Source organism: Monodon monoceros, unplaced genomic scaffold, assembly GCF_005190385.1.
Source record: "Monodon monoceros isolate NGI ecotype Baffin Bay Population unplaced genomic scaffold, NGI_Narwhal_1 Super_Scaffold_21, whole genome shotgun sequence".
Lineage (NCBI taxonomy): Eukaryota > Metazoa > Chordata > Mammalia > Artiodactyla > Monodontidae > Monodon > Monodon monoceros.
Window position 1 is genome coordinate 99,916,050 of NW_021703778.1, and position 18,982 is coordinate 99,935,031.

Sequence of the window (18,982 nt, forward strand, 5' to 3'; positions counted from 1 at the left end):
TGACAGAAAGGCCCCTTGACAGAAAGCAGCCTTGACTTAGGTGAGGATAGAAAGAGTAGAAACAGGAATGAGTCAGGCGTGAGTCACCCAGAAACCTCGCTCAGCCCCAGAGAGGATGCGGTGACTCTGAGTCACGCTGAAGCATGTTTTTAGCATGTGCCCTGGCCTGGCTTGCTGGAAATGCTCTTGCTCCTACTCTTTCTGGCAAAGTGAAAAATACATTTTTGCATATTCCCCTAAGGCAATGGTGCCTTCGTCTCAGGCGGGGCAGCTGAGGTGGGAAAATGCAGGCTGCTGCCTGGTATCTTTCTTCTTTTTTCTTTTTTTTTTTAAATTTACTTACCTATTTATTTATTTATTTATTTATTTATTTATTTATTTATTTTGGCTGCATTGGGTCTTCGTTGCTGCGCATGGGCTTTCTTTAGTTGTGGCAAGCGAGGGCTACTCTTCGTTGCGGTGCGCGGGCTTCTCATTGTGGTGGCTTCTCTTGTTGCGGAGCATGGGCTCTAGGCGCACGGGCTTCAGTAGTTGTGACTTGAGGGCTCTAGAGCACAGGCTCAGTAGTTGTGGCTCGCAGGCTCAGTAGTTGTGGCACCTGGGCTTAGTTGCTCCGCAGCTTCCCGGCCCAGGGATCGAACCCGTGTCCCCTGCATTAGCAGGTGGATTCTTAACCACTGCGAGGGAAGTCCCACTGCCTGGTATCTTTAGAAACACGTACACCCACCCGGCCTATGTAGGAGGCAGGTTTTTCACCAAGTTTTGTAAAGGTTCTGTGTTTCCCAGAGGAGAAATAGCCAGAGGCTGTTTGTTGATGGCTGTGATGAGGAAAATGGAGGTGATGCGTAGCATCAGGGCCGAAGCTGCTACAGCCACTAGGGAATCTCCCTCCTGTGCTTAGAGCACCCATCAGAAGGAAAAGGTTAGGATCAGCCTTCCCAGGATCCCAGCTTTTAGAGCTACTGGGAAGCGTGTGTGTCTTCCATGAGAGGGTGGGCAAACCCAGGACCTTTTTGTAATGCACTTTCCCAGAGTGTGATTATGGGAACAGATTCACTTTTGGAAAGGGGACTCGAGTATTGGTCACACCAAGTAAGTGAGCCGGGATCCTCCTGGACATACGACCCCTCCCCCACCCACCGCTCTTCCTACCCCGTAGGTACCGGACAACTTCTTATGTCCTCCATCAATGCCACCCCTAATGTCCTTAGAAGCTCACTGTGTCAAACCTTCGTGTGCCCCTTGTTTCTTCCACCCTCCCTTCCTCTCAGCATCTCCACTGACAATATTTGAATAATATAAAAATCTCCTTTGCCGCCCATCCTGAGAGCACTTGTATCTAACAAAAGAGTAGCAGAGTCACACCTTGCTGTGGCCCCAGGCAAGCAGGGTGGTGCTGGAGGTACAGCTGCTGGGGAGTTGCTGCCCTGCTTCTCCACTGACAGGAGCGTGTGTTTTCTCCTGGGTAGAGGAGGTGAGGAGCTCTTCTAGTCCCCGGTCCCTGGCTCCCATCACCACCCCTTGGCTCAGGGTTCCAGGACAGCTGTGGGAGATTCCTGCAACTCTGGGGGCGTTGGCCAGTGTTTCCCCAGATTGTTGCCCCAACCACTGGAGCAATAGGTAGAGGGAGGTCACGTGAGACTGGTTTTAGCAAAGGCTTCCCTCGCTGTGTGTATCAGGAAGTAACTATGGACTTATATTTGGAAGAGGGACCAGGCTTGTTGTTCATCCATGTGAGTATTATAGAAACGGGCAAGGGATATTTTGTAGACAGAGGATATATGATGGAAGGATACTGCAAAAATGAGGGAGTCTGTGACTGGGCTGCTCCATCGTGAAAGAGCCCTTTGCTGTCTGGGAGTAACTTACCATTGTGTCAGGTCTAATGAAATGATTGAGGCTGTGCTGGACAAGGGTTTTGCACAGTGCGTGCAGAGGACAAATCACCAAGGTTTGAGAAAAGAGGCTTCACTCTTGGTTAGGTTTCTGAAGCAGAACTGTCTTCTTGGCAGCCAAGGGGTCCATCCTGCCCTTCAACCCCATGGCTGAGAATCTCTCGTCATGTCCCTTTGGATCCATGAGATATCTGTTGCACATGACAGCATCCCAACCAGAATGCTGAGGCACCCTGGGGTGCTGGAGAGGGCGGTGGGGCAGGGACAGGTCTCCTCTGGCTACAAGAAGCCTCATCCCTTCCCTCAGTGGAAAGCATTGCTGGGAACCACCATATTATTAGCTACTATTTACTGAATGCCTGACATGTGCCAGTGACTATACTCTGTCCTTCAAAGAATTTCTCATTCAGTGCTCACATCCATCCTAATGCTAGGTAACTGGTATTAGGCCTATTTTACAGATGAAGAAACAGAGGCTTGGGGCAAGTAGCTTGCCCAAGATCACACAGCTAGGAATAATAGGGCTAGAAGTTAATCTATTTGACTCCAAGGCCTTACTGTTAACCATGCCACCACACCACCACCACTGCTCCTCCTGCACTCTGTGAAGGAAGACCCCAGACCTCAAAGGCTACCTGTCTCGTCCTTGGTTTGCCTATCCTGAGCCTTCTTGCCATGGTGACCATGGCAGCTTTGGTCCAGGACTTAGCATTTCTGAAGAGATGAGTAAAGTCATTGAATTGGGTTGGTAGAATGCAAGTATGGCAGGGAGGGAAGCAGAAACCTAGGGGGACTGATTATTGGGCATAAAGTGACACAGAGAGAAATTTATCACCAAAACGATGGAACAGGGCTTCCCTGGTGGCGCAGTGGTTGAGAGTCCGCCTGCCGATGCAGGGGACACGGGTTCGTGCCCCGGTCCGGGAAAATCCCACATGCCGCGGAGCGGCTGGGCCCGTGAGCCATGGCCGCTGAGCCTGCGCGTCCGGAGCCTGTGCTCCGCAACGGGAGAGGCCACAACAGTGAGAGGCCCGCGTATCGCAAAAAACAAACAAACAAACAAAAAACGATGGAACAGGCTGTTCAAAAACTCCATTCCCAAGAGTGAAGGCTGTAAATGTGGGGCAGAGGTGTGAAGCGCAGGCAGCCACCCTGGATGGCAGAGGGCAGGTATTTGTACTGCATTGTACCAGGATGTGGACACAAGCAGCAGAACACTCACTTTCGGGAGTGGAACAAGACTCCAAGTGCATCCAAGTAAGTGCCTGACCTTAGACTCCAGCCAAAGACACAGAAAGTCCCTACTCGGCTTTCTTAGATGTTGAGTCTGCACTTCCCGAGCTAATTTCTCATGATTCTTCATGAGGCTTGAATGCTTTGAAATTTGAATTCCCAGCCACTAGCTCAACAGTGGTTTATTTTCTAAAAGTAGTAATTGCCAATGGGGCCTGGCCTTTTCATCGTTACAGAGGCAGGCTCTTTTGCCATTTCTAGATTCCTTTGAGACAAAAGACCTTTATCAGAAATCATGACTGATTATGCCAAAAAAATTTATTTTTGTTACCATCTAGTTTTCATGAGAGGTGATAAGTTAAGCTTCCTAAAGACCCTGGGCATGGAATACAGTCTCACAAAACTCCATATCTAATCAAGAGAGATAGGAAGAACTTAAGGCCTAAATGATCCAATAAAAACAATACTGGGTTTAGAACATGGACCCATACAGAATTAAAAGATAAATGAAACAGTCCTAATAAAAGAAGGTAGAGGACAGGATTGCATTTAAAATGAATTAAAATAATTAGAGGGCTTTCATTCAACAAATATTTACCAAGCAACTATTATATTCTAAGCACTATAGAAGGAGGGAGGAGGGGAGGGAGGGAAATGCAGAGTCCCCGCCATCCAGGATCTCCCAGTGGGTAAACATCCGTATAAAGAGACAATTAAGCCCAGTGTCACCACACTGTAGTGGAAGTACACACAAGTTGCGATGGAATAGCAGAAAGGAAGGCATCCCCGACCTCCTATCCTGGTTGTCTGGTACTTTCATGCATTGTGCACTGCACCATAAGCTCTGTGAGGTCAAGACCCTCTCTCATTCATCCTTACACCTCCACACTCCAGCACAATGCCTGATGCATGATTGTTGAAAAAATGCCTCTAGCTGGGAGACTCAGGGAAGGCTTCAGTGGAGGGATAGTAACTGTTTAGAATATATTGGTTTAGACAGTAGCAAGTATTCTCCAACAGAGTTGTTAGATTTCAAAACCGGGAGATTACAGAATCCATCTGAACGTGCGTGGGTGGCCGAAAGCCCACTTCTCTGGGGAAAACTTCCTCCATATTTATCTGTTCATTTGTGCACTTCACCAAAGCCTCTTCCCTGCCCTGGGTCAGCTCAGGCTACATTTAGAAAGCCTGAAACCCATCGTATTTCTAAAGAACCAGAGTTCAGAGGCATTAAGAACTACAATACCCTAAGAGGAAAGCAGCACAAATGGGGTTTAGCAGCAAAAAGGAGAGGTCTAATGATAAATACATGAAGTCTATGTCCGTACTTGAGTCGCCACCCAGGAAACTTTTCTCCATTTGTTCTAAGGAAACTTTTCTCCTTTAGGACCAGAACCTTCTTTGAAGTACACAGCTCTAAGGTGTGTAGGAAGGTGTGTGGAAAGAAAACCAATAAATTCACATTTGGGAAAGGCTTTAAAGTTGCCCTTGTTCCCAGTAGGTAAACCCTGCAAAGTGTTGGGGCGATGTGGTCTTGCATAATGACTGCATACGTATCTGCCCTCAAGCCATTCCTGACAGTGGCAGGAAAATTTGCTACATATGAAGCTGTTTCATAATGATTAGAAAGAAATAATCAGCATTAATGAGGCCCCTAATTGTGTCCGTAGGAGTTGGTAGGAGAACAAACAGATTCAGAACACAGAAAGCTTAAGGATAAAATTAGGCTGAAATTTAGGATGCATTTTAAATTCTTTGAACTAGAAAAGGGACTTCCTGGGAATGTGTATCTAAACCTGTACATGTTCCACAGAGGTTAAGGGGTGTTTTAGGAAAAAAAATTCTTGAATCGAGTAAGTTTAAGAAGCTCTAAATTTCTTTATTGTAAGACTTCTCAGAGCCTTTAAAATGCTACTGTGCACTGCTGGTCTTCAGGACTGAAATATGCTATACAGCGTTTTCCAAACTTCTTTGAGCTTAGAATCTTTTTTGCAGAGAAACTTAGGACTAGAGTTCTGTGAATTTCTCACTGAGAAGGACTTGTCTAAACTACTCTCAAACTTCGGAGGTTTTTTTTTGGTCCCCATATGAATGTCAACCCTCATCTTAGAACCCTCCAGAGAAATAGATTCTCAGGCCCCATCCATAACTCACTCCTGATTCTCACAACCTTCCGAGTTAAGCAATCCTCCTTGTGCATTGTATGTGATATCCCTATGGCAATATTAGTCCCTCTCTGTCTCTCCCTTCAAAGACTAATAGAACTGCTTTCTAAAAGGAGAGCTTTCATAGGCCTCCCTTCCATGAATTAAGCCCTACCCAAGGTTTTCCGTCTATTGCCGGTGCTGTGAATTTTCCCTCAAGATTCATTTCCCAGTTAATCCCTGGCTCTTCTCCAGACCCTTCCAATTGTCCTCCTTCACTTCCAGTGTGGAACCCAGAATGGGCATCCACCCTCCAGGAAGGCCTGACCTGCTCAAGGCCGGCTAGGAGGGAAAGGTCTGTGAGATTATTACACAGAAAGCTGAGGAATTAGGACTCAGTGGGCCAGACTTTTTTCTTGTGCCAGAGAAAGGGGGATTTTGGAGGAGCCTGTAAAACAGGCACAGGAGACATTTCTGCCCCAGTGAAGCTGACCCTGCCAGGGGCTAGAGTTCTTGTAAAGCACCCTCCTAGTGTGTGTTGTCTGGTGGCTACAATAAGCTGATCTTTGGAGCGGGGACCAGGCTGACTGTACGCCCGTGTGAGTATGACGGTGCAAATGACCAGGGCAAAGTAAGTGACAACTTGTCTATGAGAAAACCAGCAATGATTTACGGTAAACTCGAGGATATGTGAAACACTCGTTTCCATTTCTACAAACTCTTCCGGTATCTTAAAATGTTCCCATTTCTCATACTAAAGACAGAAGTGCCAAGGGCCAGTTGAGGCAATGAAAATCTGAGGAGAATAATTTAGGGAAACATAAAGAGAGTTGCAGATACTCAGTGCTTTCAAGCAGAACAGGTAATGTCAGCACCAGATGATCTGAAGATTCAGGAAATTAGCTAAGTGCTCTTGGGGAAAGAGACGAGTTCACGGCAAGCACAAATTCTCTTTTATTGCAGCAGGTAGCTAAACCTCGTGGACGGACTAATGAGCATGGTGTGGGGATACCTGCTCCCAGAATCTTCCTCTCTGGAGCTTGGTAGAGCATTGAACCACTCCCAGGGTAAAAGTGACCCAGACCCCTGTCTGAATGGCAAATATAACAAGGCACGGAGGCAGGATGGTGTGGGGCTTATAGCACAGCTTGGGAGGCTGTCAGACCTGGGGGAAAGTCTGGCTCTACCATCTCTAGCTAATTAAGTTTCCACTTTCTCAAGGGCAATATGACAATACCCACATCATAACAAGACAATACTCAGCATACAGCAAGTAATCAATAAATGGTAGCTTTACTAAATAACATTAATAATAATTATCACCATCATCAACAAGGCTTTGTTTTTACTAAACCTTCATTATTGTAAAGGGAAAGGGGAATGACTTCCCTGGCAAATATGAAACCTAAGAAACAAAGACCCAGGGTGCCTTGTGGAATGGTGCCCTCCAAGTCTGGTGGGTTTTAGCAGGTTAACATCAGGAAGGTTATTGCAAAGACCTTACCCTCAGTGGGGATTCGGCAGTGGTAACAAGTTAAACTTTGGAGCAGGGACCAGACTAAGTGTCCAACCAAGTGAGTAATGTGGGGGCAAGGGTGGACATTGACAACTAATTCTTCTTTGTCCAAGATGCTGAGTTGAGCCCAGGTATTATCTTCTGTAGGATCCCAAATGGTTCTTTCCACCCATCCCAGAAAATCCTCTCATCCTGCGCTCAATGCTCAGGAAATATCCTTGGGCCACGACCTGAAGAATCATGAGTCAGGTGATGGGCAAGGAGTCCTGGACCTTTCATGAGAGGATCCAGGATACTGCTGCCCTGAGCGGGGGCTTTTGCTCTACTGAATTCTTGGTTTAAGGAAACCACAACCTCCAACCGAGGGCACTACAGCAGGATGAGGCAGGAGGGGAAGGATTAAGAGACAAAGTCTCAACACAGAAGATCAGAAGGTATTACCTCAGAAGACTGTGACCCTCCGTCCCCTGTGAGAGACCAGTGTTTCTGCTACTGAAATAGGAGGTAGGGCCAGTGAGTTTCTGTAAGGGTGTCACCTGCAGTGTGAATACCAGAGGAATGACCGATAAACACATTTAGGAAAGGAACGCAAGTGGCCATAATATTTGGTGAGTCATTCTAGGTGGCACCATTTGCAACCCCATGGGCCAGTGTCACTAATCTTTTCCCCGGAGATATTAGCATTACTGTGGTAAGGCTAACTGTGGGTGTTACAACTAATTGTCTTACAGAGGCCTCTGTGAACGGGAAAAGCCACACTATCGATCTTGAAAATCTGTGTTTCTCTAGGTCAAACGCATTAAAATTTTACTCTAGTCATTCAGTGGCTAATTTTAAATGCCTTCTATGTGGCCGTCAATCTATAAAATGTGAGACTGAGTATGAAGATATCTAAGATAGATGCCTGACCTGTCTCCAAATAGTATAAAAACTAGCCAAAGGGACCAAACTATTGTAAATTTAGCAACCTGAAATACATTTTAGTATCCACCAGCTGACGATGTCAACAGGCACAGTAGAGATACAGAGGAATGGAGTCCCAGCTGAAAAGTTGGCCTAGATGGAGAAGGTTTGATGCAGTAGAAAGGATTCATTGAGTCTGAAGGATAGAGTAAGATCTGTCTGGGCAAAGCAAGGACAGGAGGGGACTTCCAGGCATAAGGAACACCAAGAAAGAAGGCATGATCTTGGGAGTGAACAAGGCACATGATTTTGGCCAAGTAAACACATCTAATAATGAAGTTAGATGGAGAGAAAGCCAAAGATAACTTTATAAACAATGGAGAAAAGGAATACTAGAGGCTTCAAGAGAATACAGTATTGATCACAAAACTTGGTATATAGTAAATAATAATAGATCATATATAGTACTTTTATTATTTTTTAAAAAATATATATTTCTCTGAAATGGTAAACTGAATAAATACAAATTTGCTTCAAAGCCTTTAAAAAAAAAGAGAGAGAGAGAGAGAATACAGACAATTAGGGCCAGGACCAGCCACTAGGAAACTGGGAATCCAATTCAGAAATGCAGACCAGAGGTGAAGGTGAGAGGGGCCAGCTCTTTCCATGGACGGCTTGTGGCCTAGACCTCCCCCTTCTTGCTCAGTGGGCTGTAAGAGCCCATCCCTCAGAGAAGGGGAAACCTAGGCTCTCTGTAATGGAGACCTTCAGAGTGGTATGGAGGTATTGCCTCCCAGATGCAATGTGGTAAGGGAACCAGAGTTTCCATTACTCCCGGTAAGCCTGCGCAGGCTCACTGCTTCCTGACGCTCGCCAGAGCCTCAGTGGAACTCAGACTCAGAGTCAGTGCTGCTAACTCACATTTTGGGTTCCTGGTGCCTAAATACCAAGAACAGATTTAGTGGTAAGGGAGCTTTCGATCACTGCTGTGCCCCTGGGGATCTGATGCGCTACAGCCTTCGGACATGTGCTTCTGCCGTTAGTTCCGAATTTAAATGAGCAGTTAGGAACTAGAATAGGTGACTTCCACACTGAAAAATTGATCCAGTCTTGCTAAGGCTACCTTCTGAGATGTCATCAGTGGTAGGAGGCGTTTATCTTGCTAAGGTGAAACAGGATGTCTCTCCTCCCAGGGCTCTGGCAGATGGACCCCTGAAGCCCTCCAAATTAACAGTGACTCATTCTTTGTTTTCAGACAAAAAGGTCGCACTAGAGGTACATGGGGCGTAAAAGTAAAAGGGGGCTTTAAAGAGTCAAGTTTAGGGATCAGTATCCAGCTTTTTTGACCAAAAGGTCTAATTAGCAGAAATTCTGCAAATCTGATAATCACTAGGCCGCTTGTTTATCCAACAATTATTTCTTGAGCCCCTAGTATATGGCAGAGACCAGGGACACAGCAGTAATCTAGGGACAGGCCTTTGCTGTCACAGAGCTTACATTCCAGGGAGCCAGTGTGAAGAGTTTGGTGTAGCTGTACTCATATAGGGCATATAAAGGATTTGAGAGAGGAAATTCAAGCTCTCCAGATCACGGCAGCCCCTGAATGTCATGCCAGGAAGTGTGGGCATCATCCTTTAGGCAATAGGGAGGCTCTGAATTATTTTGAACAAAAAGTGACCCGATCAGCTCCACGTTTTAGACAAGTCGTTTGGATGATGAGCTCAAAGAAGAGATTGAAGTGTGGGGAGAGGGTGAGTAAGAGAGGAAATCAGGGGTAGGGAAGCCAGACAGGAGAAACCACAGCCAAAATGCACATAGGGAAGCCTGAAGGGTATCAACTGGTAAAAACAAGACTTGAAAGAGGCTAAAAATCACCTCAGTTCTTCTGACTTCACTAACTGCTCTTTCATTTTGATCTCTCACTAGCAAAGTTGAGCTACGATGGGTCTGCCCCGGTATCACCCCTCACAGAACTCAAGTTGGCTTTAAGTCTCACCCTCAGCCCCTGGTGCCTTTCGTCATGGTCCGTAGCATTGCTCACTCCAGACCAATGCTGTCCAATAGAACTTTCAATGACAATGGAAATATTCTGTCATTCCGCACTGTCCTATAGAGTAGGCATCACCCAAATGTAGCTACTGAGCTCTTAAAATGAAGGTTTATGGGTAACTGAATTGTTAATTTTACTTGATTTTGGTTAGTCTTAATTTCAATAGCCACAAGTAGCTAAAGACGATCACATTGGACAGTGCGGTCTAGACCTTCTCCAGCCTGACACCCCCCTGGCACTAGGACTTGAGTGAGAATTTAACCAGGACTCAAAGTTGGGCATCTGGCCCCCACAGTAACCCCCTTCCCCCTCTAAGGCCAACCTGTGTCTGGTGGCAGCTTAGCCTCTGCCTTCTTCTTGAGGCCACGTTCTCTCAGCACCTCCACACCCTTCCACGTCCCCCTCCCCAGTCCCACCCATGACCCCCGCTGATGACTAACAAATCCACTGGAGTGTGGTATTGGTTAATGGCTTCCCATCTCTCCCCTCCCAGGAAGAGATTTACACCATAGATCCTTAACCCATAGTGATGTCAGCCCCACAGGTGGATGGAGATTAGAGGGGAGCAGGCAGAATCCTTTGAAGCCAGAGGTTTGGATGTCGCTCACATGTGACCATGGACCCACCCCTGCTCTGCTGTTCCAGGGACAGCCCCACCACAGACAGCTCTGTCTTGACTCACCATCCCAAGGCCATGCCAAGGGCTGATGCCACTGGTTTGGTGTCAAGCTGGATATCTGCATTGCCAAGGCCACCCTGGCTGGCTCAGCTAGTGGGGTGCATTATGCATCACTGGTCTGCAAAACTTTGCATGCGTGGTGGGGAGCTGGGGCAGCAGAGAACCACAGGGGCAGGAAGCTGTTGTCCCAACCCTGCTGTAAACTCTCTGGGTGGCCCTAACGTGTTAATCCTCTGGGCAGAGCCCTGCTTCCTCCTCCAAGGGCAAGAGGTCTGAAAGAATAAACACTGAGGGCTGCATTAAAGACACAAAATCCTATGAAAATACTAAAGAGTCATTCTCAGCACACTAAAGAAAAGCCTCCAGCAACTCCTGCTTCCTGGGGGGTGAAGAGTAGAAACTGTATTACTTGGTAGCACATTATTATGGCAGTCTCCTGGTAGTATCAAGAGCTACAATTACTAGAATTATTTCAGTATTTCACAGTTTATTAAATATAATTCATATGGAGAAACCCTCATGGCTTCTCAGAATAGCCTGGTTAGGAAAGTGGATGAGGCAACATCCACATTTGACAGATGAAATTCCTGACACTCAAGGAGCTGGTGTGAATTGCTCAAGGCCTTGTATCTAGTAAATGGTAGAGCCAGGGCTTGGATGCAGATGTTCTGATGTAGCGTCTAAAACTTTTATCAGTGAGAGAAATCTCCTGGTGATACGACCGATCTTCCAACTTCATGCCAGCCTATCGTAAAGCTCACATTCCTGTCAATGCCCAGCCTTAGTGGGGGAGACCACCCCAGATTCTAAGACGTATGGTTTGCTTTGCTGGATATCTTTTCTACGCTCGCTTTGTCCTGCCAGAATTATGTTGTCGCTTACTATTCCTACTGAGCTTTGAAGAAGTGCCCTTAAGCGGAAGAGTGGGCAGTATCCTTAAGTAGCCCTGCATTTCTGCTTTCCTTGAATGGCAGGCAGGGCCTGGTAGAGAGCATTCACTAAGAGCCTGGCTGGCCTCTTGGCCAGGACTCATGGTTTGTGCCTGTCCCTGAGTCCCGTCTGTTGCAAGCTGCTGGTGTCTACAATATTCTTTCCCATCTAAAGCCTGACAAATGTGACTTGTCAGCCCTACAGAGCCCCATTCTTGCCCATCACTGGCATCTGGACTCAGGCCTGGGTTGGGGCAAGGAGGGAAATGAACATCTCCTAACCCATGTCTTTTGCGTTCACAGATATCCAGAACCCCGACCCTGCTGTGTACCAGCTGAGAAGCCCCAAATCCAGCAACACCTCCGTCTGCTTATACACCGATTTTGAATCTCAGGCCAATGTGTCACAAGTCACGAGGCCCGTGGTGTTCAGCTCAGACAGCACCGTGCTAGACATGGGAGCCTTGGGTTCCAAGAGCAACGGGGTCGTGGCTTGGAGCAGCAGGACCGATTTGGGATGCACAGACACCTTCAACCAGACCTTCTACCCCAACTTAGGTGAGTGCAGCCTTGGTGCCGGTCTAAGCTGAGTCTCCTCCTTCGAGAGGCCTGCTTGTTCTCGGGGCTCGGGTCCTTGGTATCTAAAAGCTGCTCTGATTGCTGGTCTCGGCCTCATCAATTGTCAGCAAAGCCCCCTCCCCTCTCTTTACTGAGCACCAGTGCATCCCATGCCGGCAGGCCACAGAACGTCCTGGGCAAAGAGCAGAGGGGGAGAGGCGAGGGGCACACTGGCCCTGAGGCTCACCCACTCTGAGTCCCCACCCCCCTGGCTCCGCTCAGCCCCTTACTGCTCCTCCAGGCCCCGCCCTGATGCACTTCTCCAAGATCCCTCCCCTTATTTCTCCCTCTCTGCCAAAGGTCTCTCCCAGCTCCTAACCTCACTCATTCATTCATTCATTCACTCAGCGATCACTGATTGTGCATTACAACATGCCAGCTGCTGCCGTGGAGGAGCAAACACATCAGACGATGGGTGTGCCCCGAGCAAGCCCCATTCCTGTTGGGGGAGACCAACCATCAGCAAGTGGAAAACTCCAGATTGTAATACGTGCTTTAACTTGGAGTTGGGGAAACAGCCACCTTAGGGACAAAAGTCACAGAAGGGCTCTCTGGGGAAATGCTATCTGAACTGAGATTTCAAGGCTAAGAAGGTACCAGCCATGCCAAGGGCAGAGAAAGGACCCTATAGAGGCCTGAGCCAGGAGCTCAGTGAGAAAGGAGAAGGGCAGGAGGAAATGAGATGGAAGAGGTAGGCAAGGGCCACATCACGGGGCGCACCCGTCATGAGAGGGAGACACTGTTCTAGGTACAATGAGAAGCTTTTGATTGGCTATAAACAGGGGAATGACATCCAATTTACTTTTTTTAAAAATCACTCTGACCGCTGAGTGGAAAATGGATTGTAGGAGCCAAGAGTAGAAGCAGAAAAGAAGCCCTTGCTGCAGAGAGATGATGGAGGCCAGGACGGGCTTGTGGCAGGGGAGTTAAATGCCCATGCCCAACACTATTTGGGATCCAAAGGTAGAGCCGTGCAGGGATGAGAAGGAAAAGAGGGCATCAAGGAAGGTGGCTGGATTTTATTTCTGAGCAGCTGTGTCAGTGGTAATGCTGTTTACTGAGTCAGAGGAAACAAACAAACAAATTTGGGATGCAGGGGTCAAAACTTTGTGGAACACATGAAAGCATCTATACCCCTCATGGCACTTGTCACTGTGTCTGTCTTACTTCCTCTATCAGACTCCAGACTGGAACTTGCCCAAGGGCAGGGTCTAACAGCTCCTTAGGGCCTTGTGTTCTCCAGTGTTCATTAAGTGAATAAAATGGTGCGCAGAAGCCAGGGTGTTGGTCCTTCAGGGGTCAGTGGCTCATCCCAGCAGGTGCCCACATGGGACAGGTTCTCTCAGATCTCTGCACAAGGAAGAATGGAGAGGCTGGAGACATTCAGCAGCCCAACTTCTGGGGTGGGAGAGTCAGCACGCTCGGGACTCTAAGAAAAATTTCTTTGTTTGTTCCTTTTAGGAGTTCCCTGTGATGCCAAGATAGCAGAGAAAAGCTTTGAAACAGGTAAGGGAGGGGTCTATCCTGGCTTCACACAGGTTTGTGGAGGCGATGAACCCACAATTACTGGGACGGGATAGAGGTGACGAGAAGGAATGTGTGGATCTAGGAACGAAGTTCTGAGAAACAAGAACGGCAGTCCGAGCCCTTGTTAGAGCTGCCTGGGGACATTCTTAAATCTCTAGATTCCTCTCACCATCTCCAATTTTCTTTTCCACTCTATGTACTTTGAGGATAAGTCTAGTTTTGCTAGACCAGTGACTCACTCCTAGGCCTCTGTATTCCTTTCAATAGCTCCACTGTCAGCACAGCTCAAGAGAGCTTCTGGGTGGCCCAGGTGTGAAATCTCTGACCAGCTTTTGTGTAGCCCTAGACTAACCAGGTCACCGTGAAGACATTTTCCCTCCATAGCCAGGGGGTTTTGCCTTCTTTCGAGAAGAGCAGCAGAACTCTTGTAGGCCGTGACCTTGTCTCTCAAAGATCCTCACCCCTCCTCACCACCCACCCTGGGCCCATATTCATTGCCATTTGAGCCATTTGTACTGAGTCATCCGTCTTGTGGTTCAGCCGCTAGATTCTCACTAAGGGGCCCAGACCCAGGGGGCTGCGTGTGATAAGTTCTGAGCACCCACCATCCCCATCCACGGCGGGGCTCAGAAATAAAACAAAGAGTAAATGCAGTCAGTGTTTCCCTTTGGAAATGAAATGCTGTTGACCCTGGAAGGATGTACAAATATGTGTATGAGGGGATGTGCACCAAAGCTCAAAGGGAGAGGCAGATCCAGGCGCCGAAGCACGCCCCACTCCCCACCCTGCTTTTGGTGTCACGGGGGCTGTGCAGACCTGTGCCCATGACCGCTGTGGCCCCTTGGTTTTGCAGATATGAACCTAAACTTCCAAAACTTGTCAGTGATTGGCTTCCGCGTCCTCCTCCTGAAAGTGGTCGGGTACAACCTGCTCATGACGCTGCGGCTGTGGTCCAGCTGAGGTGAGCCGGCATCTCAGCCGGGCGGTGGGGTCTGGGGGTGGGTCCCCAAAGCTAACCTCCCCCAGGCTCTTGCTTTTAGGTCCTAAGTCTGGGCCCACCAGACTCCTCCTTTTTCTTTCCTGTTAGGAGTTCCTCTTGTTAATAGCAATGGCCCAAAACACTTGATAAACACGGTACCCTCCTCAGGTGACATTAGTCACCTCGCTTGAGCCATGTCTCCCCTACAAAGTATGAGGAACAGTTGTTATTCTCCTCATTTTGGAAATGAAGAAACTGAGGCCAAGTAATATCAAGGGCCACACAGCTAATGAGGGAAACTTAGGAGAAACTTAGGACCCAGACTCATTCATACCCACACCTTCTATCATATCCCTTTCGCTGCAAATCCTAAAAGGGCGGCCCCCAATTCCTTTCCTCTGGCCCTCTGACCCCAATATGGTGAGATGGTATTGTATTCATTATCCACCCTAATCCTGGCTAGAGTCTCCAGACCCTTCGCCCCCAGTACCCCAGGTCATCCCACTGACAAGAGCATCCCATCAAAAAGAACCGGGGGGGCTTCCCTGCTGGAGCAGTGGTTAAGAATACGCCTGCCAATGCAGGGGACACGGGTTCAAGCCGTGGTCCGGGAAGATCCCACACGCCGCGGAGCAACTAAGCCCGTGCGCCACAACTACTGAGCCCACGTGCCACAACTACTGAAGCTGGGACCCATTTGCTCCTAGAACTCTACAAACAGAGGCATCCCCATCACATCCCTAACTGTCCTGCATCTCCTCAGTATGCAGCCTGACTTCTGTTCTTTCTCCTCCCAGGTCTCCAAGAACGTGAGAGCCCCGTGCTCCCTCTCCCCTTGTTCCTTGTCGCCCCTCCTCTCCCTCTTCAAGCAGAGAGGTGCACTCTGCCCCCGTGGACAAGAAGGCTCCCTCCACCTCTCTGGCCCCACTGGCAATACCACCAACTGGGTCCTACCAGATATTCGTGATCAAGACGCTGAAGAGCTGCCCAGCACTGCTGCCACCCCCTCTGCTCCCTCACTGCTGCCTGTCACTGCCTGGCATTCTCAGCAAAGACGGAGGCCACTGCAGCCTCTCCTGGCTGTGGGGAAACTCCCTCCCCGCCCCACCCCTCCCCGAGACTGCCTCTGATGTCCCACTGAAGGATGGATCCCAGTGGGTTCTCTTGGGCTCTAGCTCCTGGAGATGTTGTGTGCTGTTTATATTTTTTACACAGTGTTCATAAAGAAATATATACCACCCTTTTCCCCAAGATGTGGGGGAGATTATCTCATGATCTAGGCCCTGCTCTGCTTGTGTATCTGAGCCACGTTGTATATCCTGCTGCCGTGCCTTCATTAAAAGCAATTTGGAAGAGCAGAGGCGGTGCTCCTGTTTGATTGGATTTGGTGGGGATCGTCTTCGGCCTGCTGTGGCTCACTAGCTGGGCAGAAAGAAACCAAGGTGTTTATCCATGATGACATTCAGGGAGCCTGACTCAACAAGCTGCTTCAGTCCACCTCTTCATAGAAAAACCTCTGAAAAATTCCACTTAGAAGGCTGTACTGGGGGCCAGGTGAACCCGTTGAAAAGCTCGGGTCCCTGCTCTTCCATGGGGCCACCCGTAGCAGGAGGCCCATGTACATGGGTGGTAATGACCTGGAGTTGAAATTTGGCAGACAGGGACCACACAGCAAGTGTCCCCAAAAGGCCACCCACTGTCTCCTGCCCTGAAGCAACATTTCCTTTGCCTTTCCTTTCAGACTGGATTCCCATTGAAACAGTGCATTGACCTACAAATTCATGGCTGGGAACCACCCACCATTCCACTGCCTGGGTCCCAACCCAAGGCCCAGCCCGTTGGAGTGCCCAGTCTAGGAGTGGGGGAAGCGGGTAGAAGATTTTGACCCTAGCCACACTTTCTACTCCCACCACCCTGGATGTGAGAATGAGAAAAGCAGAGATGAGCTCTCTCCCCGCAAGCCCAGGGACTCAGCCAAGGAGAGTAGAAGTCTCAAGCCCTCACCTAGAGCACAGGTGATGGGATTCCCCTGGGGCCCTTGGGGTTCTCCTGAGCCTCCTGCTACCTAAGCATCTTTCCTGGGGTCACAGACGCTGATGGGAACACCCCTCAGAGACCACTCAGCCATCCACTTCACAATTACCACGATCAAGACCGAAGTCCAGTGCTTAACCGTTCCCAGGGCAGTGGGGGGGGGGGTGCCATCCTCAAATACCTGTACAGTTCACCTGTGTGTCTCTGACCACACAGCCAGAAACATGCAAATCCTTCCAGCTACGATTCAGGCCTGCTTCTTATCATAGGGATGGAGCCACCAGCTCGACACAACCTAGGCAATGTCCCTCCCCTCTGTGAGCTCCAGGGTCACCACCTGTAAAACCTATAAAACCTATGTCACATAGGACTGGAGGCTGCCTCAACTCCCTGCATCTCTGATTCTCTGGCTTCTATAGAAATAAAAACCATGTCCATCTCTGGAGCCCTCCCGAGGATAGTCACAGGAACCCCAGTTCTCTCTGAGCGGCCTCGTGTGCAGCCTAAATACAAGTGCCTTTAAAGATCACTAAAGCGAAAGGTCTCAGAGGAAATCCCATCATAGCAGGTCACTCTCACACACAGGACAGGCACCACCTGTGGGGAACTCAAAACTGCCTCCTCCTCAGTCTAACACAGTGCTAGAGATTCCACCATTGGGAATTTCTTTTAATTAAAGCATTCGCTTCCCCATATTAAATGAAAATGCCCCTGGGGGGTGGGGGGGGTTAACAGAGCAAGCCTTTATCAACTGTGAAAAACTCCCAGGCAAATTAGTCTTTTTGTTCCTCCTCCTAAAATAGTAGTTCACTTTGGTCTGTACACAAAAGATCCAGGCAAGGGATGTGTAGGTATCTGGGGAGACAGGTCTGCCCCTGAGAGTTGGCTGCAAAGATGCTGAGGATAAAGGGGACGTGGGGCTTAGGGCAGGGGACAGGAGCAGGGACCCTGGAAGGCAGTGAAGGGGCCAAAGAAAGGCCCCTCCAAGAACCTCACAGGAGGCCTGGGCTGAAGGAGGCCAAGGGAGCACGTGGGGTCGCACCAGCCCAGGGCCCTCAGGTGGCAGGGCCCCTTGGTCACTGGACCCCTAAAGCTATCCGAGGACCTATGAGGGGGTGTGGCAGCAGCAGCTAGGGATCCTCCCAGACCCACGGAGGGAGCAAGGCCTGCTCCTTCCAGGCCCAGCCCAAGCTGAGGGTGACAAGGTCTCAGTCAGGTAAGAGGCCATCTGGAAAGCAGGGTCAGCACCACCCCTGAGCAGTTTCCATCTCAAACCAGGGGCTCCTCAATCCCAGCAAGAACTTTCTCTCAAGTCTGAGGCTGTTAAGTCTAAAGCCAACTGGGGCCAAGCCAGAGGGCAGAGCAGGAGCAAGCAGATGTGTAAGGGTGGTGCAGAGTCCACTCACCTGTGTCCACTCTGTTCTCATGTCTGGCCCAGGCCCCACCGGGGGTAGCAGAGGGGATTAAAGTGGCCTTTGTGAGGGGGCCTGGGGAAGGGTGCCTACGCCCACCAGGAGGGTCAGCGCTGGGCTGAGGGCCACTGTAGCAGATCCCTCGGTGCAGTAAGGGACCCGGCATTGTTCAGCGTGGAGGGAAGAGGCTGCTGAGGAAACCTGGAGACGTGGTCATCAAGTCCCTGAGACTTGCCCAGCCCTGAAGAACCCTAGTCCCCATGAGCAGGGGCCAGCCTCAAGGAGGGAAGGCCATGCCATCCCAGGGGGGAGTGTGTCACCAAGGCTAGCTGTAGAACACATTTCTCTGGACAGATGCCCTACTGCTCCAAAAGGCTTTAAGCACAAGCCAACCCTGGAGGCAGAAGAATGGACCAAATGACTTCTCATGACCCCAGGCCTAAGATTCTAGAACACTCTCTGACACTTCACCCAGAGACCTTCCTTCTGAACACAACTGAAATCACAGTCCAGTCAAGAGAAGAGCAGGCTAAGCCAGTATGTGCTTCAGGAACACTTGGGTGGAGTCTTCAGCTCCACCAGAGCGACCCCTCTGCCCTGACCCACCATTGGAGAGGCAGCCATCTGAGCCTCAAAGGATTGTTTATCCTCTTGGTTTGCCATAGAATCCAACTTCCCTGGGGTCACATGTAAAGCCTTTAACAGATATCACCTTAGTTATCAGGTAACATCTCAGCAAAAAAATCCATTCAACTATGCGCTCCTTGGGATGGAAAGTGTATCTTGTTCATCCCTGTGCCTGCGACAACTCGCACAGTGCCGGGCACACAACCAATGCTTAATATACACTTAAGCAGCAAGTGAACAAATAAATGATTAGTACCATCAGGCACTGGGGAAGGAGCCAAGTTGTATATGTGTGTAGGGGTGTGGGGGGAGCATAAGAAAAAAGAAAGTGGGGGTTAATAGACGAGGTGGCCGGGTGAGCCACTATTTCACAATTTAGCCAAGAGCTAAGAGTAACCAACCTGTCAAGAACTATCAGGAAGGGGCTTCCCTGGTG

The 18,982-nt window shown here is 49.1% G+C and overlaps 1 gene segment (V, D, J or C); it reads left to right on the plus strand.

Annotated features, from left to right (window-relative positions):
- Nucleotides 1–15,829, plus strand: part of LOC114904326 — a 268,584-nt gene extending 252,755 nt beyond the window's left edge. Inside the window, 4 exon segments of the C gene segment in view lie at nucleotides 11,653–11,907; nucleotides 13,429–13,473; nucleotides 14,348–14,455; nucleotides 15,271–15,829. Coding sequence covers nucleotides 11,653–11,907; nucleotides 13,429–13,473; nucleotides 14,348–14,454 — 407 coding nt within the window.
- Nucleotides 15,830–18,982: the final 3,153 nt, after the last annotated feature.